The following is a 22,362-nucleotide window of genomic DNA, read 5'->3' on the forward strand; positions in this document are numbered from 1 at the left end:
GCCCACTAAAGAATCATTAAACCCTTCCTGGGCTTTTCCCTAAGGCCTGGAATATCCGGATGGGATATCTGGAAAACTGATGTTTGCCATACGGTGTTTGGAAATTGCTGCGGCTTTCATGAATTCCTCCTGTTTCGCCCTCAGGTCACGACACCACAGCCAGTGGGATCTCGTGGGTGTTGTATAATCTTGCCAGGCACCCAGAATACCAGACCAAGTGCAGAGAGGAGATCGAGGGGTTAATGAAGATGAAAGATGAAGCTGAACTGGAGTGGTGAGTGACTGAATCCCTTTGTTCAAATGTCTTCAAGTTGTCTTACTTTAGAGGCTAAAGACAAGGAACAGGAGGAGGCCATTCAGCCCATCGAGCCTGCTCCGCCATTCAATACGATCATGGTTGAGTTTGGACTTCAACTCCGTTTTGCCGCCCTTTCCCGGTATCGCTGAATTCCCCAATCCAGCCTTAAATATATTCAACGATGGAGCACCCACAATCCTCCGGGGTGGAGAATTCCAAAGATTCCCAATCGTTTGAGTGAGGCTTCGGTGCTGAGACTGGCACAGGCCGAGGGGCTGAGCCCGAGGGACTGCGGCTGAGGCATAGGGATTGAGGTAGAAGGGTTGTGGCAGTAGTGCTGAGGGACTGAGGCAGTGAGATAAGGAACTGAGGCTAAGTAGTTTGAGGCAGAGGGACTGAGGGCAGAGGGACTGAGGGCAGAGGGACTGAGAGCAGAGGGACTGAGAGCAGAGGGACTGAGAGCAGAGGGACTGAGGCAGAGGGACTGAGGCAGTGAGATAAGGAACTGAGGCTAAGTAGTTTGAGGCAGAGGGACTGAGAGCAGAGGGACTGAGAGCAGAGGGACTGAGGGCAGAGGGACTGAGGGCAGAGGGACTGAGGGCAGAGGGACTGAGGGCAGAGGGACTGAGGGCAGAGGGACTGAGGGCAGAGGGACTGAGAGCAGAGGGACTGAGAGCAGAGGGACTGAGGCCGCAGATTAAACAGGTTAAACTTGAGCACACAAGATTACATTTACAAACTGTCCTCCTAGATATTTAATCTATAAAATTCTAATAATCTTACCACAGGCCACAGCCCATTGTTGCTGGGGGGGGGGTGGGGGAGGGGGGGGGGGGGTGGGGTGGGGGAGGGGGGGGGGGTGGGGTGGGGGAGGGGGGGGTGGGGGGAGGGGGGGGGGGTGGGGGGGGGGTAATTCAGGGCTTCTCTCTCTATCTCACAACGGTGAAAATCTCTGCTTTCTCGAACAAACACCTATCCAGGGTGGCTGAAGGCTACTTCACTTTTCTTCTTTCACAGTTCTGAGCCAGCTCAGAACTCTCTTCAGGATCTTACCTGGCCACGCTCAGCATTGACTCCAACCATTCTTTAAAGATGTTTTTCCCTCTTTCGTCTTTAAAACCATTGTTTGGGTAATCATCTTAATATAAAGATCTTTGGTGTTCTCTATTGCCCCACTCTTGGGCCAAATAAAGCTCAGTAACCTTCCCCAAGTTTACTTATGACCTTTTCGTTGGATGTAAAACCTTTTTAAATTCCCATTGAAAGTTGAAACACAAACAAACCATCCGTATCTCCTCATGCAAATTTCTACCCATGTCATCTTCTCTTCAACCTCCTGCTTTTACGCCAATCTCCTTTGATGTTTTCTCAACCTTGTAACCCTACAGTCTTCAGTTTAATTAAATGCGTCACACAAAGACAGCTTTTCCACCGACCAACACAATATCGACAAAATATTAAACCAATAACATTTTCATCACAAAGAAATCATGGCTGTTCCGATTTTTGTCTCGACTCCACCTTCCTAACTGCCCTCCCGTAACCTTTGCATCCCTTGTCGATCAAAAAAATCTGTCCCAATCATCGTCTTAATATTCAATGACCCAGCCTCCACTGCTCCCTGAGGAAGTGATTTGCACAGACTACTGCTCCTTGGGGAGATATTCTCATCTCCATCTTAAAAGGGAGCCCCTTCATTTTGAAATTGTGGTAGAGTCTCCTACAAGTGGAAACGTTCTCCCGCATTCCACCCTGTAAATGTCCCCTCAGAATCTTCCCAAGTTTCAATAAGATCTCCTCTCATCCTGCTAAGGCCCAACCTGTTCAACTTTTCCTCATAAAGTAATCCCTTCGTCGCAGGAACCAGTCAATTCCTGGAGACCCCCGGGGCAATTCTGGTGGACTGGGAAAACCCTGCTGGAAGCTGCAGAAGGCTTTTTCAAAAACATCTTGACTAATGTGCCTTGGCCCCAAGTTGTCCAAACCGCGGAGTTTGAAACCTCTTTTGTGACCGGTATGATTTTCCCTTTGTTTCCGAGCCCTTTGGGGGCGAGTCGGATTGCTATTCCATTGAATCCCGACAGTGCAGAACGAGGCCATTCAGCCCATCGGGTTTGCGCCCACCCTCCGAAAGAGCACCGTTACCCAGGCCCATCAAGGGGATAAGGGGGGGCCCCTTATCCCCGTAACACCACCTAACCTGCACATCTGTGGACTGTGGGAGGAAACCGGAGCACCCGGAGGAAACCCACGCAGTCACGGCAGACTCCGCACAGTCACCCGAGGCCGGAATCGAACCCGGGACCCTAGAGCTGTGAGGCAGCAGTGCTAACCACCTTGTGACCCCTAGACTCAGTTACTGTGTGTGTGTCCTTTCCCCCCCCCCACAGGGACGATCTCTCCCAGATGCCCTTCACCACCATGTGTATCAAGGAGAGCCTGCGGCTGCACCCAGCAGTTACCACCATCGCTCGGTGCTGTACGGAGGACATCAAGCTCCCTGATGGCAGAGTCATTCCGAAAGGTCAGACGGGGGCTCGGAGAGTTTAAAAAAAAAAGCCAGGTCAGGCTTGCGATCCCTTGTGCCTGAAGGTTGGGGGGTGATGTAACTGAGGTGATAAAGGCACTCGGTAGGGTTTAGAGAAGCCATTGCCTCAGGAAGCGAGGCGTTTGAGTGAGGTATTCAAACTCCTGAGGAGTCTGGACAGAGGGGATTGGGGAGAAACTTGAATGGAAAGGGGTTTCCAGTGGTGATCCACAGGGCGTGTTGGGCTGTTGTAGTTTGACGTATATCCTTGAATCCCTACAGTGCAGAAGGGGGGCCATTCGGCCCATCGGGTCCGCACCGACCCTCTGAAAGAGCAACCCACCCAGGTTCTTTCCCAGTCACCCCGCTAACCTTTTGGACACTTAAGAGGGGCAATGGATCACGGCCAATCCACCTAACCCGCACGTCTTTGGACCGTGGGAGGAAACCGGAGCACCCGGAGGAAACCCACGCAGACACGGGGAGAGCGTGCAGGCTCCGCACAGTCACCCGAGGTCGGAATTGAACCCAGGTCCCAGGCGCTGTGAGGCAGCAGGGCTAACCACTGTGCCACCGTGCCATAAATGACTTGGACTTAAATGTGGGAGGCAGTTTGGGACATTTGCGGGTGATGCAAACAATTGGCCGTGAAGCTGACAGTGAAGAGGATAACTGGCGATCCAGAATGTTATCAGTGGTTTTGTTATGTGGGCGGAGAAGTGGCAAATGGAATTCAATGCAAAGCAGTGTGTGGGGCAATTCATTTGGGAAGGAAAATCGAAGCAAGGGAATGCTCAATAAAACGGGAAGATATTGAGAGGGGGTAGAGGAAGTCCGAGACCTTGGGGTGAATGTGCACATGTCTCTGAAAGCGGCAGAACAGGGAGATGAGGTGGTCAAGAAAGCAGATGGAATGCTTTCCTTCACTGAGCGAGATGTTGAATATAAAAGCAGGGATGTAATGATGGAACTGTTATAAAATGCTGCTGAGCCCACAACTGGAGTTGTGTACAGTTCTGATTCCCACATTGCCGATCAGACATCATTGCCCTGGAGGGAGGGCAGAGGAGATTCACAAGAATATTGCCAGGGCTGCATTTGGATAATTGGAGCGCATTCTGGGGAAGGTGGGACCTGTACAAGCAGGACGGGTTGCATCTGAACCAGAGGGGCACCAATATCCTGGGGGGGAGGTTTTCTAGTACTCTTCGGGAGGGTTTAAACTAATTTGGCAGGGGTATGGGAACCGGATCTGTAGTCCAGCAACTAAGGTAGACGATAGTCAGGACGCCAAAGCACGTAGTGATGCAGTGGGGAAGGTAACACTGACAAAGGAGAGTACTTGCAGGCAAGGAGATGGGTTGAAGTGTGTATACTTTAATGCAAGAAGCATCAGGAATAAGGTGGGTGAACTTAAGGCATGGATCTGTACTTGGGACTACGATGTGGTGGCCATCACGGAAACTTGGATAGAAGAGGGGCAGAAATGGTTGTTGGAGGTCCCTGGTTATAGATGTTTCAACAAGATTAGGGAGGATGGTAAAAGAGGTGGGGGGGGGGTGGCATTGTTAATTAGAGATAGTATAACAGCTGCAGAAAGGCAGTTCGAGGGGGATCTGCCTACTGAGGTAATATGGGTTGAAGTTAGAAATAGGAAAGGAGCAGTCACCTTGTTGGGAGTTTTCTATAGGCCCCCCAATAGCAGCAGAGATGTGGAGGAACAGATTGGGAAACAGATTTTGGAAAGGTGCAGAAGTCACAGGGTAGTAGTCATGGGCGACTTCAACTTCCCAAACACTGAGTGGAAACTCTTTAGATCAAATAGTTTGGATGGGGTAGTGTTTGTGCAGTGTGTCCAGGAAGCTTTTCTAACACCGTATGTAGATTGTCCGACCAGAGGGGAGGCCATATTGGATTTAGTACTTGGTAATGAACCAGGGCAGGTGATAGATTTGTTAGTGGGGGAGCATTTTGGAGGTAGTGACCACAATTCTGTGACTTTCACTTTAGTAATGGAGAGGGATAGGTGCATGCAACAGGGCAAGGTTTATAATTGGGGGAAGGGTAAATACAATGCTGTCAGACAAGAATTGAAGTGCAGAAGTTGGGAACATAGGCTGTCAGGGAAGGACATTGAGGGCCGAAGGGCCTGTTCTGTGCTGTACTGTTCTATGTTCTATGACACAAGTGAAATGTGGAACTTGTTCAAGGAACAGGTACTGCGTTTCTTTGATATGTATGTCCCTGTCAGGCAGGGAAGAGATGGTCGAGTGAGGGAACCATGGTTGACAAGAGAGGTTGAATGTCTTGTTAAGAGGAAGAAGGAGACTTATGTAAGGCTGAAGAAACAAGGTTCAGACAGGGCGCTGGAGGGATACAAGATAGCCAGGAGGGAACTGAAGAAAGGGATTAGGAGAGCTAAGAGAGGGCATGAAAAATCTTTGGCGGGTAGGATCAAGGAAAACCCCAAGGCCTTTTACACATATGTGAGAAATATGAGAATGACTAGAGCGAGGGTAGGTCCGATTAAGGACAGTAGCGGGAGATTGTGTATTGAGTCTGAAGAGATAGGAGAGGTCTTGAACAAGTATTTTTCTTCAGTATTTACAAACGAGAGGGGCCATATTGTTGGAGAGGACAGTGTGAAGCAGACTGATAAGCTTGAGGAGATACTTGTCAGGAAGGAAGATGTGTTGCGCGTTTTGAAAAACTTGAGGATAGACAAGTCCCCCGGGCCTGACGGGATATATCCAAGGATTCTATGGGAAGCAAGAAATGAAATTGCAGAGCCGTTGGCAATGATCTTTTCGTCCTCGCTGTCAACAGGGGTGGTACCAGAGGATTGGAGAGTGGCGAATGTCGTGCCCCTGTTCAAAAAAGGGAATAGGGATAACCCTGGGAATTACAGGCCAGTTAGTCTTACTTCGGTGGTAGGCAAAGTAATGGAAAGGGTACTGAGGGATAGGATTTCTGAGCATCTGGAAAGGCATTGATTGATTAGGGATAGTCAGCACGGATTTGTGAGGGGTAGGTCTTGCCTTACAAGTCTTATTGAATTCTTTGAGGAGGTGACCAAGCATGTGGATGAAGGTAAAGCAGTGGATGTAGTGTACATGGATTTTAGTAAGGCATTTGATAAGGTTCCCCATGGTAGGCTTATGCAGAAAGTAAGGAGGCATGGGATAGTGGGAAATTTGGCCAGTTGGATAACAAACTGGCTAACCGATAGAAGACAGAGAGTGGTGGTGGATGGCAAATATTCAGCCTGGAGCCCAGTTATCAGTGGCGTACCGCAGGGATCAGTTCTGGGTCCTCTGCTGTTTGTGATTTTCATTAACGACTTGGATGAGGGAGTTGAAGGGTGGGTCAGTAAATTTGCAGATGATACGAAAATTGGTGGAGTTGTGGATAGTGAGGAGGGCTGTTGTCGGCTTCAAAGAGACATAGATAGAATGCAGAGCTGGGCTGAGAAGTGGCAGATGGAGTTTAACCCTGACAAGTGTGAGGTTGTCCATTTTGGAAGGACAAATCTGAATGCGGAATACAGGGTTAATGGTAGGGTTCTTGGCAATGTGGAGGAGCAGAGAGATCTTGGGGTCTATGTTCATAGTTCTTTGAAAGTTGCCACTCAAGTGGATAGAGCTGTGAAGAAGGCCTATGGTGTGCTAGCGTTCATTAGCAGAGGGATTGAATTTAAGAGCCGTGAGGTGATGATGCAGCTGTACAAAACCTTGGTCAGGCCACATTTGGAGTACTGTGTACAGTTCTGGTCACCTCATTTTAGGAAGGATGTGGAAGCTTTGGAAAAGGTGTAAAGGAGATTTACCAGGATGTTGCCTGGAATGGAGAGTAGGTCATACGAGGAAAGGTTGAGGGTGCTAGGCCTTTTCTCATTAGAACGGAGAAGGATGAGGGGCGACTTGATAGAGGTTTATAAGATGATCAGGGGAATAGATAGAGTAGACAGTCAGAGACTTTTTCCCCGGGTGGAACACACCATTACAAGGGGACATAAATTTAAGATAAATGGTGGACGATATAGAGGGGATGTCAGAGGTAGGTTCTTTACCCAGAGAGTAGTGGGGGCATGGAATGCACTGCCTGTGGTAGTAGTTGAGTCAGAAAAGTTAGGGACCTTCAAGCGGCTATTGGATAGGTACTTGGATTAGGGTAGAATAAGGGAGTGTAGGTTAACTTCTTAAGGGCAGCACGGTAGCATTGTGGATAGCACAATTGCTTCACAGCTCCAGGGTCCCAAGTTCGATTTCGACTTGGGTCACTGTCTGTGTGGAGTCTGCACATCCTCCCCGTGACTGCGTGGGTTTCCTCCGGGTACTCCGGTTTCCTCCCACAGTCCAAAGATGTGCAGGTTGGGTGGATTGGCCATGGAAAATTGTCCAAAATTCTATGATTAACCTAGGACAAATGTTCGGCGCAACATCGTGGGCCGAAGGGCCTGTTCTGTGCTGTATTTCTCTATAAATTGCAGCTACGAGGAGAGATCGAAGGGGCTGAAGTTGTTTTCCTTTGAACAGAGGAGGCTAAGGGATGACCTAACTGAGGTGCACAGAATTATGAGGGGCCTAGACAAGGGAGACAGGAAACACCTGTTCTACCCCCGAGCTGAGGGGTCAGTTACCCAGGGGGCGTTGGCTGATTGGCGGAAGGATTAGAGGGACATAAAGAAAATGTTCTTCGCCCAGAGGGCGATGGGCGTTTGGAATCGCTGCAGGGTTTGGTGGTTGAGGGCAGAAACTCTCAACTCATTTAAAAGTGACCTGGACATGTGTCTGTGTGGTGAATGTGATTCACACCGGATTATAATCTGTATATACATGTGTCTATATTGTAAGTGCAGTTGCACTACCTGTCCTCCAGGGGGAGTAGCTCTGGGAATGCTCGTGTTGTACGGGGCTTCTCCCTTGGCTCTGCCCAGGACTCCTCCTCCGGAAGCTGCTGTATAAAGATCAGTGCCACATGGTCAGCCGGCCAGTTCACCGAAAGTTCAATGGCTAACAGGCTGGCTCTGTTGTGAGTATATTAAAACCGCTATTCTAATCCTACAAGCACGTGTCCGTAGAATTGTTGGTTCCAGCAGTCTGAAGGTGCTCTAACCTGCCAGGCTGGGAGATAGGTTTAGAACAGGGCGGCTCGTTCAAAAAATGTATTTCTCCTTCGGTCAGCGCCAGCACGATGGGCTGAATGGCCTCTTTGTGTGCCTTAATTTTTCTGTGGTTCTGAACTGTTCCCATGCGTGAAAGGATCGAGGCAAAGATGACAGGAGGAGAAACCTTTTGACGCAGCGAGTGGTGAGAATCTGGAGCCTGCTGCCCGGAGGTTCAATCACCGCATTCGGAAAGGCAATTAGACTGGTGTCTGAAAAGGAAGAATGTGCAGGGTTAGGGGGAGAAGGTGGGCAATTTGACACTTGGGTGAATTGTTCAATCAGAGAGCCAGCACGACAGGAGGGGCTGAATGGTCTGCTTCTGCGCTGGAACAATTCTGAGGCGAGGGAATGGCGCGGGAGGAGACAGAACCTTCAATCTAAACCCAGGATTGAAGCGCAGTTCGGAAGCCTAGGCCGGAATTCTCCAGCCGCCAGGATTCCTGGCCCCGCCGACAGTGGGCCCTCGCCAGTGGCTTTCCCAGCGCCGTGGGGGGTGGCTTCAATGGGGAACCCCATTGGCCAGGGGCGGGGAGTAGAGAAGCCTGCCGCCAGCGGACGGCGCGGTGCCGAGGAAACCGAGCTGGGGGGACCGGGAGAATCCCGCCCCGGCCCTCTCTCCCTCCCTGATGGGCTGCGAACGTCCTGCCTTCTCCCCTTAATCGCACATCCTCTCCCTCTCCCGCGGGACAAACGTTGGGCTAATCCGCATCAACGGTTATTTTCCTTCTCCCTCCAACGCGTGGCTCAGGCAGTAATTGTGAGCATTTGTTTGTTTTGCAGGGAATACCTGTCTGATCAGTATATACGGAACTCACCACAACCCTGCAGTCTGGCCAGATCCTGAGGTACGGACCCCACCCCTCACCTGAGGAAGGAGCTGCGCTCCGAAAGCTAGTGTTTGAAACAGACATGTTGGACTTTAACCTGGTGCTGTGGGACTTCTTACTGTGCCCACCCCTCATAGAGTTGAACTGGCTGCCGCTCAACTGATTCAGCGGAACTACCGAGGGGGGAGTTGAGGGAGTGTCGGAATCTGTGGCCTAGAAATTGCAAGCGTTTTTCAGGCACCACACAGACGACTAAGGTCTTCGAATAGCCGCCGGGAATGCAGCAGGATGTGGGTCTCATGGGAGCGGGCACTGACAGAGGTCCTTCTGTGAGAATGAAGATCGCAATGGGGGGGTAGAAAACCAGTAAGGGAGTTGGAGGTCAGCAGATTGCCCAGAAGCTGTGGAGGAATTTCCTTCAGACCAGGGGAGTGAGGCTGCGGCCCTCCCCCGGCTCCGCCCAGGTGCAGCAGTTCGGCGTGTGGGGGGGGGAGGGCTAAAAGCAGGATTAAAGTTACTTCAAAACCGGGTTTCCCAAACTGTGGGTCTCCACCCCCATTGGGGTGAGGAGATGAGATTCCGGGTGACCGATCCGAGCGCGGGCTGATTTCTGACCAGCGGTGAGAGTCCTTTAAATCCTTGCGTGTTCTTCCAGTGTTGGGCCTAGTCTGATGGACCTCTCTCTGAGGCCTGACCGCTGCTTCCAAAAAAATAAAAGTCCTGCGAGAAGGTCGGCATTCAGATCCTTTTGTAGAAACCCTGCAGCTGCCGCCACCCCCTTCCCCCCCCCCCCAACATTAAACTTCTTAGTACCCTCTCCTGCCCTGAATTAACCACTAAAACCATCACCCTCCCCCACCAATGGGATATTGGCATTGGGGAGTTTAACATCGCAGTTAATGGAGTTAGGCAAATGTTCACTCGATTGTAAGAGCTGGGAAACTCAAAGAATAAAAGGTAGGAAGGAGACTGTCAGAGAAGGGGTTGATGCGCAATCAATGGACACGAAAACGAAGGAATAGTCCGAATCGAAGGCTTTAATCAGCAAGAAGTGTGCCCAGCAGCAGGAGTACAGAAATGACCTGGCTGCTGGGGAACACGGGTTCTTATACCCCGCCTCATAGGCGGAGCTACCTTCCTCTCAACCAATGAGAATACAGAGAACACCATACTTGGGCCAATGGGCAGCGAGCCCTCTGCACCAATGGCAGCTCACACTCCCAGGTACCGTAATACCCCTAGTCATACTACCACAGGGGTGTTCTAGGGGAGAGAGAGAGTTGCACAGTGAGAAGTTACCTGAGGAACTATCCGAAATCATAGTCGAGGAAGGGAAGTACCTTTGCTGGACTGCAGAGCTGGGATGAGCAGGTTTGATCTTCCCGTTCCCACATCTAACCATGCTGCCGATCCCCCGACCCTCGTTACACCCTCGGGAACCCTAACAATGTTAAAGAGGCTGCCAGCATGTGTCTGGAGTGAGAGTTGAACCCACCACTTTCCGAGTGGTGGCCGAGGCTGGTAAATAGCTCTGTGCTGTGGTGGCTGGGCATCATTCCCATTCTCCAGTGAACCTCCCAGCTTCACTCGGGTTGGCCCGGGGGGGGGGGGGGGGGGTGGGGGCTGCCTGTGATTGGTCTCCTGTGGAGCTTCCTGTTGGCGAAATGAAGGACACGTTTGCCCCTGCTCACCGTCCCCACCGTTCTCTTTTGCAGGTGTACAACCCGTATCGCTTCGATTCGGCAGGCACAGAGAAGAGAGCATCGCACGCCTACATCCCGTTCTCAGCTGGCCCAAGGTGAGCTCAGTTCTCGAGAGAGATTTTCTCCTCCTCTGTTCCAGGAAAACTTTTATAGCAGAGAATAATTGGCTTTCCTGAACACCCCCCCCCCCCCCTCCCTCCCCCCCCTCGCCCCCCCGACAGCGGAATCTCACAATCTGTTTCACACGGGGCCCGCCGTGTTGGGTTACATTTCCCACCGGAGACAGATTGAAACCGATTTGCCTTCTGTTGGAATCTCTACCGTGCAGAAGGAGGCCATTCAGCCCACCGCATCTGCACTGATCCTCTGCAAGAGCACCCCACCCAGGCCCACTCCCCCGCCCTATCCCCGTAACCCCACCCAACTGGACTGTGGGAGGAAAGCGGAGCACCCGGAGGAAACCCACGCACACACGGGGAGAACGTGCAGACTCCGCACAGACAGTCGCCCGAGGTCGGAATCGAACCCGGATCCCTGGTCCTGTGAGGCAGCAGTGCTAACCGCTGTGCCACCGTGCCGCCCTTGTTGAAGGGATGCAGTTGAAGGTTTGACTGGAATTGCACCCCACCCACAACACACCACAGCAGCAAGAAATCACCCCGTCCAGAACATACCCTGACCAGCATGGCGCGTACATGGCGGCACTTGCCTGAACATTGGCCAGGAGCTGCTTCTGGTGTTCGGTCAGTGACAGCGTGTTCAGTCCTGCGCCCCGACACCCTGGGAACTGACACAAGACAGGGGGTGGGGAACAGAGGAATCAGCACCAGTCCCACAGAGCCAAGCCAGTGCAACACCTAGCCGCGCGACGATCAGTGACATTGGAGGTTCCTTTCCTCACAACCTGCCATCCGACCTGGATTCCTGATTGCGGACCTTCTGTTTAATGTGGACGCAGAGGGCTGCGGTTCACTGGTTCCTAATGTTCTTTACGTCAAGGAACACCTTTATACTAGAAAAATGTCGAGACACGCCTCCCATTTTCTCCACTGCCCTCTTGCAAAAACCCTTTATCTCTAAAACCTCCTAAAAACATGTCAGCCCACCATTGAATGCAGCTTTCAGTAAAGATTACAATGAAACACCCACGTCAAACACAATATTGGAGCCAGTTTCTCCTTTTTACTGAGCTTTATTGTTTCCCGTTTCTTACCTCTCTGTCTTCTTCCCTTGCTGGGAACTTGGGTATTTTTTTATTCCTCCCTGTCCTCCCTCCTATTTGTTTGTCAACCTCTCCGCTTCTCCTGGGCTTTTCCGCCCTTTTGCCGTTTTTCCGCATCGCGCTGGGCCTTTTGTCTTCATCTCCGTGGTCGGCATCTCCAGTTCCCAAAGATCCCGGGATTATCATAGAATTAACAGTGCAGAAGGAGGCCATTTGGCCCATCAAGTCTGCACCGGCTCTTGGAAAGAGCACCCTACCCAAGGTCAACACCTCCATCCTATCCCCATAACTCCACCCAATACTAAGGGCAATTTTGGACATTAAGGGCAATTTAGCATGGCTAATCCACCTAACCTGCACGTCTTTGGACTGTGGGAGGAAACCGGAGCACCCGGAGGAAACCCACGCGCACACGGGGAGGATGTGCAGACTCCGCACAGACAGTGACCCAAGCCGGAATCGAACCTGGGACCCTGGAGCTGTGAAGCAATTATGCTATCCACAATGCTACCGTGCTGCCCTGTGTCATCTCCTGTGTCAGCCAGGAGGGGGATGCGTGAGCACGGTTCGGAATGTTTTATGGTTGGCAATCTGAACTGTGTGCATGCGCTGGCCGGGAATGGGCCAAGCAGGCGCAGTTCTGATTATTTACATCGGTTAGGCCCCTGCGCGTAATCAACGTTGATCATTCCGTGGCCTATTCCCAGCCGGAGCATGCATGGGCAGCCCGGCAGATTCCAATTACAGAGCTGCAAACCAAGGTTAGATTGACTTTCCTTTCATTAACGTTTCATCATTTTGAATCTTGTTTTGCGGCACACTTGCGGAGCCTTCACTGCACACTTGTTGGGAACCGCTGGTCTAGTTTGGCACACACATTGCAATCCACAGGATGCCGGAGTGTGGCGACTAGGGGCTTTTCAGTGACTTGAAATGAAATGAAATGAAAATTGATTATCACGAGTAGGCTTCAAATGAAGTTACTGTGAAAAGCCCCTAGTCGCCACATTCCGGCGCCTGTTCGGGGCGGCTGGTACGGGAATTGAACCCGTGCTGCTGGCCTGCCTTGGTCTGCTTTCAAAGCCGGCGATTTAGCCCAGTGTGCTAAACCAGCCCCGTGCAGACTTCATTGCAGTGTTAATGTAAGCCCACTTGTGACGCTAATAAAAGATCATCTAATCGGACCTGTTTGTGAGAGAGATGACGTAACAGCAGCACAAGCAGCCCAACGCCCAAGTGTTGTTCAGTCTGACTAATAACAGCTGTGCTGGGGTGGGGCCTGGTGACTGAATGGAAGACAAGTTCAGCTGGAGCTCTCTGGCATTTATTGCAACGTAAACAAGAACATGGAACAGAGCTTGAGCGATGTAAACACGATAGGCACAGCCTGAGCCCAGCATTCCCCTGTAACCCGCCCTGGTACCACCGCAGTAGGGGGAAGGAGAGAACCCTTCATACAGTCCTGTACCAAATACTTCCAGTAAATGTGTAAACCACACGACACAAACCAGTCACTGTGCAGGACACAAACACGGAACTGGTGAGGTTCCACAGACCTCAATTCTGGCTGTTCCTCACTCCTATCTCGGCGACAGACGTGTACGGGTTCAAGTCCCACGTCAGCACAAGCTGACACGTCCATTGTCGCATTTCCTACCTTATAACAGTGACCAGCATTTTTTAAAAAAGTACTCGATTGGCCACGGAGCGCTTTGCAATGTTTTGAGGTGGTGAACATTACGGGAAGAATGCAAAATCTTTCTTTTTATTCGTGCACCGGATGTGGGCCTCACTAGCCAGGCCCAGCATGTATTGCCCAAGCCTAATTGCCCCTTGAGAAGGTGGTGGTGAGATGCCTTGTTGCACTGCATAAGAGTGTAGGTACACCCACCATGTATTTAGGGAGGGAGCCTCAGCGAGAGTGAAGGAAATCAGGACGGTGAGTGACTTGGAGGGGGACTTCCAGGTGGGCGTGTCCCAAGGTGTTTGTCGCTCTAGGAGGTAGAGATCATGGGTTTGGAAGGTGCTGACGAAGGAGCCTCGGTCAGTTGCTGCAGTGCATTCTATAGAATGTGGGGGGGAGGAGAGGTACTCTTGCTGCCAACAGCCCCTGGCTTCCTTTAGCTCTACGTAGTACTCTGATGCTAGGTTAGTCCTAGCAACCTTGCTGAGACGTGCAGATTACAGCTTGACATTAACACACACTGAACTCAGGATTAAAATGTGGTTGAATTTAATCTGGCGCGGGTGGAGTGGCTAGTCTACCGCAGGGAGGGAACGTACTGGAGTGTGAGACCGAATTCCAGCAGCCCTGTAGCCATTCAGCCCCTCGAGCCTCTCCCACCAATTGCACACGGCCGATCTGCGACTTAAATCCATCTGGCGGCCGTGCATCCTTAACCCACCTTTACCCGACGATAATCTCTCAATTCCAACTTTTAAAACTCCCACTTGCCCGGCGGGTGCTCCGCTTCCTTCAGGGGGTCGAGTGCTGCAGCCAACACCCGTTTGTGAGGTAGTGCTTCATAACATTGGCGACAGCTCACCACCACCTTCTCGAGGGCAATTGGGGTTCGACAATGAATGCTGGTCGAGCCATCGATGTCCACGTTGCATCAATTCATTTTTTAAAAAAAAATCACCCTTGAACAATCCAGCTCTAATTTTCTAGGTTATTCCCATTCATCCCAGACCCTCCCACTAGAGAAAATATAATCTCTCTATCCACACTTGTCAACCATTTTAAACATCTTAAAATGGGGAGGGGGTGGTATAGGGGTATTGTCACTGGATTAGTGATCCAGGTAATGCTTTGGGGACCTGGTCTTTTAAAATAATAATCTTTATTATTGTCACAAAACGGCTCACATTAACACTGAAATGAAATGAAAATTGCTTCTCGTCACAAGTGGGCTTGAAATGAAGTTACTGCGAAAAGCCCCTAGTCGCCACATTCCGGCGCCTGTTCAGGTACAGAGAGGGAGAATTCAGAATGTCCGATTCACCCAACGAGCACGTCTTTCGGGACTTGTGGGAGGAAACCCACGCAGACACGGGGAGAACGTGCAGACTCCGCACAGGCAGTGACCCAAGCCGGGAATCGAGCCTGGGACCCTGGCGCTGTGAAGCAACAGTGCTAACCACTGCGCCACCGTTTTTGAATCCTACCTCAGAAAATGGTGAAATTTGAATTCAATAAAAATCTGGAATTAACAGTCTGATCTGATCATCATTAGACTGGCGTAAAAACCCATCTGGTTCAGCAACGGCCTGCCTTTACGGAAGGAAGTCTGCCGTCCTTACCAGGCTCCACAGCAAAATAGGTCGGCTCTTCACTGCCCCTCTGAAACAATCTACTCAGTTCAAGGGCAATGAGGGAAATGCCCACATCCCATGAATGAATAAAGAACAAAATGCCGCAGGCCGATCACTGCGTAATCTTTGCCACAAGCCACCTTCCCCCTTAATTTAATCTAGTTTCTTAATGTGGATCGAGTTACAATTGGTAAGTACGAGTGTTATGGGCCAGGGTTTAGAGAACCCCAGAGTGTATTATGGGAGTTCACCTGACCCACAACTTTTAATAGATTGAGGTATGGGAAGCACACGGCCCACTCTACAGCAGAAATATAACAGTATTTGTTAAAGCAAAACAATGTTTATTCTATGAACTCAAGTTAACCTTTTTAAAACATACAGTGAACATCTTAGCAACCATTAATTCAAATACAAACCCCAAAGAATACACTAAGTAATCCTTAATAACTTCCCAAACAACATCCAGAAGAATTAGAAAAAAAACTTTTAACAGAAGCACATCAGGTTTAAATTCACTACCGAGAACAGTTAGCCCTCTGAATTCCCCAGATGATCAAGAGATAGTCTTTACATGGCAGAGAGAACAACATTAGACCTCCTGCGGCTGATTGCAGCTCCAACCTTTTCTCAAAATGAAACTAAAAAGCAGAGCCAGAGCTCAGCCCCGCCCACACTCTGACATCACTGCAGTAACATGAGCAGCCAAACATTTCTTAAAGTCACATTCTCATGACGCCTCCCCCCCACAAAAAAATAAACCATCAACTTCAAGATGGTTTCATTTTTCACCTTCCTTTGAAAGAAATGCACACAGCAAATATACTTTTTTGTTTCAAAAAACACACGCAAACAGGTATAATAATATAGTCCATTTTTCTTCCTCCAACTGAACCTGCTTCTGTTCATCACATTCGTGACAAAGCGTCGGCTATCACGTTCTCCCGTCGTGCCACATGTACTATTTTTAAATGAAATGGCTGTAACAATAAACTCCAGCGAAACAGCATCGCATTGTTATTCCGGAATCACTCCAAGAACGTCAACGGATTATGATCAGTATATATAATGGTGTCAGGCGGATTGCTGGTCACAAATGTGAAAATATTGCAAAGCCAGCACCAAACTCTCCTTCTCAATTGTTGAATACTTTCTCTGGTGGGAATTCAATTGCTTTGAAAAATAACCAATCGGCCGCTCTAGCCCTTCGTCGTCGTCTTGTAGAAGCACCGCATCTACACCCACATCACTCGCATCAACCACTACTTTGAATGGTTTGGTATAATTTGGATGGTAAAGTGACATTGTCATGACACGAGGAAATGGGAAGGGGGTGGGCGTCGGAATGTCTGTTGATTGGAATGGTCACCAACTCTTCTTCCCCTCTCTTTTGTTCAGGAATTGCATTGGACAGAACTTTGCCTTGTCTGAGATGAAGGTGACAGTGGCGCTAACTCTGCACCGCTACAGGTTATCGCTCGATACGTCGCAGGAGGTGCGCCGGAAACCCGAGCTGATACTCCGGACCGAGAAGGGTATCTGGCTGAAGCTGGAGCCGCTGCCAGGGCGGCAGGTCTGCCCAAGGTCGCCGTAGATGAAGGGAAAGTAGGAGAGAAAACCCGAGAGAGAGAGAGAGAGAGAGAGAGAGGGTGGGGAATTAAATAGTTTTTATTTAAAAACCCAACTCTCAACCAGTGCAGCTGTGAAATGGTATCGCCTGCATTCTGAAGCAGAGGGAGCTTTTGTTTTATGCTCAGATTTCCAGGATGTGTTTGCAGCTTTGGACTGAAACACTTGCTAAAAGCACAGGAGCTCTTTCTGCAACCGGTTAAACGGTGCGGCCACTTGTTTCAAAAGCTTACTCCTCAAGTGCAGTAATTGGACTAAATACAATTAATACGAATTGCCAATTGTAAACCCTGTCGAATTGAATATGATGTGGATATCATTGAATATAGGAAATGATGAAATGCTCTCCCCTGCGTCGATTATTTATCCAGTTTTCTCATTTACATCTTTAGCTGCTAACTTTGAAATGAGAAGGAAATTAGGCTGTGCGTAGGATTAGTTCTGTGCAAAGCTCCAGGGCCTCTGGTTAACAACCCACAAAAAAGAAACAAAGCTGTGTGAAGGTCATTTCTTGAGGTGTAGTTTGTGCATCAATACAAAGTCCATGTGTGTTATATGCAGGGAAGAGCTGGCAAATGGATTGAAGTTTCAGATTTTGAAAGGTGGGTGAAGAACATAAGAACTAGGAGCAGGAGTCGGCCATCTGGCCCCTCGAGCCTGCTCCACCATTCAATGAGATCATGGCTGATCTTTTGTGGACTCAGCTCCACTTTCCGGCCCGAACACCATAACCCTTAATACCTTTATTCTTCAAAGAAATATCTATACCTTAAAAACATTTAATGAAAGAGCCTCAACTGCTTCACTGGGCAAGGAATTCCATAGATTCACAACCTTTTGGGTGAAGAAGTTCCTCCTAAACTCAGTCCTAAATCTACTTCCCCTTATTTTGAGGCTATGCCCCCTAGATCTGCTGTCACCCGCCAGTGGAAACAACCTGCCCGCATCTATCCTATCTATTCCCTTCATAATTTTAAATGTTTCTATAAGATCCCCCCTCATCCTTTTAAATTCCAACAAGTACAGTCCCAGTCTACTCAACCTCTCCTCGTAATCCAACCCCTTCAACTCTGGGATTAACCTCGTGAATCTCCTCTGCACACCCTCCAGCGCCAGTACGTCCTTTCTCAAGTAAGGAGACCAAAACTGAACACAATACTCCAGGTGTGGCCTCACTAACACCTTATACAATTGCAGCATAACCTCCCTAGTCTTAAACTCCATCCCTCTAGCAATGAAGGCCAAAATTCCATTTGCCTTCTTAATCACCTGTTGCACTTGTAAACCAACCTTCTGTGACTCATGCACTAGCACACCCAAATCTCTCTGAACAGCAGCATGCTTTAATATTTTATCGTTTAAATAATCCCGTTTGCTGTTATTCCTACCAAAATGGATAACCTCACATTTGTCAACATTGTATTCCATTTGCCAGACCCTAGCCCATTCACTTAACCTATCCAAATCCCTCTGCAGACTTTCAGTATCCTCTGCACTTTTCGCTTTACCACTCATCTTAGTGTCATCTGCAAACTTGGACACATTGCCCTTGGTCCCCAACTCCAAATCATCTATGTAGATTGTGAACAATTGTGGGCCCAACACGGATCCCTGAGGGACACCACTATCTACTGATCGCCAACCAGAGAAGCACCCATTAATCCCCACTCTTTGCTTTCTATTAATTAACCAATCCTCTATCCATGCTATTACTTTACCCTTAATGCCATGCATCTTTATCTTATGCAGCAACCTTTTGTGTGGCACCTTGTCAAAAGCTTTCTGGAAATCCAGATATACCACATCCATTAGCTCCCCGTTATCCACTACACTGGTAATGTCCTCAAAAGATTCCACTAAATTAGTTAGGCACGACCTGCCCTTTATGAACCCATGCTGCGTCTGCCCAATGGGACAATTTCTATCCAGATGCCTCGCTATTTCTTCCTTGATGATAGATTCCAGCATCTTCCCTACTACCGAAGTTAAGCTCACTGGCCTATAATTTCCTGCTCTCTGCCTACCTCCTTTTTTAAACAGTGGTGTCACATTTGCTAATTGGAGGTTGAGACTCCAGAGTCAGTTATTAACTTAGAGCTGACTCCCAATGAAAAGGCTACGCTGCTGTACCCAACCTGTGACAGCACATTAAAAACATGGCAAAAGGCTGTTAGCGTTCTGGGAGTACTATCTCCCCAGTGCTGAGTAAAATGAGTAGTTTGTTATTATTGTTCTTCATGGCGACCTTTATGTGCGAGGTTTCCACTCTCACCAATTAGAAGATGGTACAAACTGGTTGACGTCTGCACGTGATATCTGCATTTCCCTCTCCTCCTGTGAACCCGATTGGAGTGAGATCATGAGGACCCAATCAGGCTTCCCATTTACATTAAAGGTCAGCAAACGTGGCGTGTGTCACGAACGTCGACCGAGGTGGGGGCGCAAAGGTCGACTGACGTGGCTCCCGAAGGTCAGCCAGTTGTCAAAAGTGGGTCCTGGGCGAAAAAAGGTTTGAAAGACACTGCACTGTGGGACTCAGATGCATTCGCAAATGGCTTGCAGAAGCTCGAGGGCCCGGGATATTGTGGCCAACCGCAGTCTCACATTTCTGCAAAACACTGGATGGAATCCGGAGAGCATTTTATTCCCTCATCAATAACACGGGCTGCGGAGTGACGAGTCAGCAGTTGGACAGTAATTGCAGCCTCGCAGATTACAACACTCATTTATTGCCGGGTGGTTTAAATTTGAAAGCAAAACGCACTCAAAACTAAGAGATACCGTGATTAAACGGCCAGTCATCCCCAGGTTTACCCGTAGAAAATAGGCAACAGGTTTAGATAGAGGATCTGGATCGGCGCAGGCTTGGAGGGCCGAAGGGCCTGTTCCTGCGCTGTAATTGTTCCTTGTTCTTTTATCAGGCAGTATAAACTCAGCTATTGGATCAAGAACTTTGAATACTTCCACCTTTCCTGCCAATCTTTCCAAACCCTGCAACTTCTGACACGCAGATCCGACGGGGGGGGGGTCAAGGCACAGTCCCCCTCGAACTGATGTTCATAGCGGTAAACGGGCACCGCATCTGCTCGAGGGGCAATGCCATCGCAACCAATCCATGATATCCTGCGGAAATCCCACAGGGCTGCAGAGAGTACAGCTATTTGCTCTACAATAGAGCCAAGCGCTATGGGAAGGGGCTAGGTCGAGAGTTAACTCCTCTAACCGGTTGCCTTAATTTTATGGCATCCACGTTTTTCCCCTTGAGAAGCAGTGGGAGGATTCACAGGCAGTACACACTGACAGGGCGGGATTCACAGGCAGTGCACACTGACAGCGCGGGATTCACAGGCAGTACACTGACAGGGCGGGATTCACAGGCAGTACACTGACAGGGCGGGATTCACAGGCAGTGTACACTGACGGGGCGGGATTCACAGGCAGTGCACACTGACAGGGCGGGATTCACAGGCAGTACACACTGACAGGGCGGGATTCACAGGCAGTACACACTGACAGGGCGGGATTCACAGGCAGTGCACACTGACAGGGCGGGATTCACAGGCAGTGCACACTGACAGGGCGGGATTCACAGGCAGTACACACTGACAGGGCGGGATTCACAGGCAGTACACACTGACAGGGCGGGATTCACAGGCAGTGCACACTGACGGGGTGGGATTCACAGGCAGTGCACACTGACGGGCGGGATTCACAGGCAGTTCACACTGACGGGGTGGGATTCACAGGCAGTGCACACTGACAGGGCGGGATTCACAGGCAGTACACACTGACAGGGCAGGATTCACAGGCAGTACACACTGACAGGGCGGGATTCACAGGCAGTGCACACTGACGGGGTGGGATTCACAGGCAGTGCACACTGACGGGGCGGGATTCACAGGCAGTGCACACTGACGGGGTGGGATTCACAGGCAGTACACACTGACAGGGCGGGATTCACAGGCAGTGCACACTGACAGGGCGGGATTCACAGGCAGTGCACACTGACGGGGCGGGATTCACAGGCAGTACACACTGACAGGGCGGGATTCACAGGCAGTGCACACTGACAGGGCGGGATTCACAGGCAGTACACACTGACAGGGCGGGATTCACAGGCAGTGCACACTGACAGGGTGGGATTCACAGGCAGTACACACTGACGGGGCGGGATTCACAGGCAGTACACTGACAGGGCGGGATTCACAGGCAGTACACACTGACAGGGCGGGATTCACAGGCAGTGCACACTGACAGGGTGGGATTCACAGGCAGTACACACTGACGGGGCGGGATTCACAGGCAGTGCACACTGACAGGGCGGGATTCACAGGCAGTGCACACTGACAGGACGGGATTCACAGGCAGTGCACACTGACGGGGCGGGATTCACAGGCAGTACACACTGACAGGATGGGATTCACAGGCAGTACACACTGACAGGATGGGATTCACAGGCAGTGCACACTGAGAGCGGGATTCACAGGCAGTGCACACTGACAGGGCGGGATTCACAGGCAGTGCACACTGAGAGCGGGATTCACAGGCAGTGCACACTGACAGGGCGGGATTCACAGGCAGTGCACACTGAGAGCGGGATTCACAGGCAGTGCACACTGACAGGGCGGGATTCACAGGCAGTGCACACTGACAGGGCGGGATTCACAGGCAGTGCACACTGAGAGCGGGATTCACAGGCAGTACACACTGACGGGGCAGGATTCACAGGCAGTGCACACTGACAGGGCGGGATTCACAGGCAGTACACACTGACAGGGCGGGATTCACAGGCAGTGCACACTGACAGAGCGGGATTCACAGGCAGTACACACTGACAGGGCGGGATTCACAGGCAGATCACACTGACAGGGCGGGATTCACAGGCAGTGCACACTGACGGGGCGGGATTCACAGGCAGTGCACACTGACGGGGCGGGATTCACAGGCAGTGCACACTGACAGGGTGGGATTCACAGGCAGTACACACTGAGAGCGGGATTCACAGGCAGTACACACTGACAGGGCGGGATTCACAGGCAGTGCACACTGACAGGACGGGATTCACAGGCAGTGCACACTGAGAGCGGGATTCACAGGCAGTGCACACTGACGGGGCGGGATTCACAGGCAGTGCACACTGACAGGGCGGGATTCACAGGCAGTGCACACTGACAGAGCGGGATTCACAGGCAGTGCACACTGACAGAGCGGGATTCACAGGCAGTGCACACTGACAGGGCGGGATTCACAGGCAGTGCACACTGACAGGGCGGGATTCACAGGCAGTGCACACTGACGGGGCGGGATTCACAGGCAGTGCACACTGACAGGGCGGGATTCACAGGCAGTTCACACTGACAGGGCGGGATTCACAGGCAGTACACACTGACAGGGCGGGATTCACAGGCAGTGCACACTGACAGGGCGGGATTCACAGGCAGTGCACACTGAGGGGTGCGATTCACAGGCAGTACACACTGACAGGGCGGGATTCACAGGCAGTGCACACTGACAGGGCGGGATTCACAGGCAGTGCACACTGAGGGGTGGGATTCACAGGCAGTACACACTGACAGGGCGGGATTCACAGGCAGTACACACAGAGCGGGATTCACAGGCAGTGCACACTGACAGGGTTGTATTTTCACTGCTTTCATATCTCCGGCTGACCCAC

At 50.6% G+C, this 22,362-nt stretch overlaps 1 protein-coding gene across 4 annotated transcripts in view; it reads left to right on the plus strand.

Annotated features, from left to right (window-relative positions):
* Window positions 1-17,033, plus strand: part of LOC119957108 (cytochrome P450 4F22) — a 74,108-nt gene extending 57,075 nt beyond the window's left edge. For all 4 annotated transcript variants that reach the window (XM_038784805.1, XM_038784807.1, XM_038784808.1 and 1 more), the window contains exons 9-13: window positions 145-274; window positions 2,689-2,822; window positions 8,773-8,837; window positions 10,535-10,617; window positions 16,458-17,033. In XM_038784805.1, coding sequence (XP_038640733.1) covers window positions 145-274; window positions 2,689-2,822; window positions 8,773-8,837; window positions 10,535-10,617; window positions 16,458-16,653 — 608 coding nt within the window. In that variant the 3' untranslated portion in view covers window positions 16,654-17,033. The remainder of the gene's footprint in view (window positions 1-144; window positions 275-2,688; window positions 2,823-8,772; window positions 8,838-10,534; window positions 10,618-16,457) is intronic.
* Window positions 17,034-22,362: the final 5,329 nt, after the last annotated feature.

Source organism: Scyliorhinus canicula, chromosome 25 (genome assembly GCF_902713615.1).
Source record: "Scyliorhinus canicula chromosome 25, sScyCan1.1, whole genome shotgun sequence".
In the NCBI taxonomy this organism is placed as follows: Eukaryota; Metazoa; Chordata; class Chondrichthyes; order Carcharhiniformes; family Scyliorhinidae; genus Scyliorhinus; species Scyliorhinus canicula.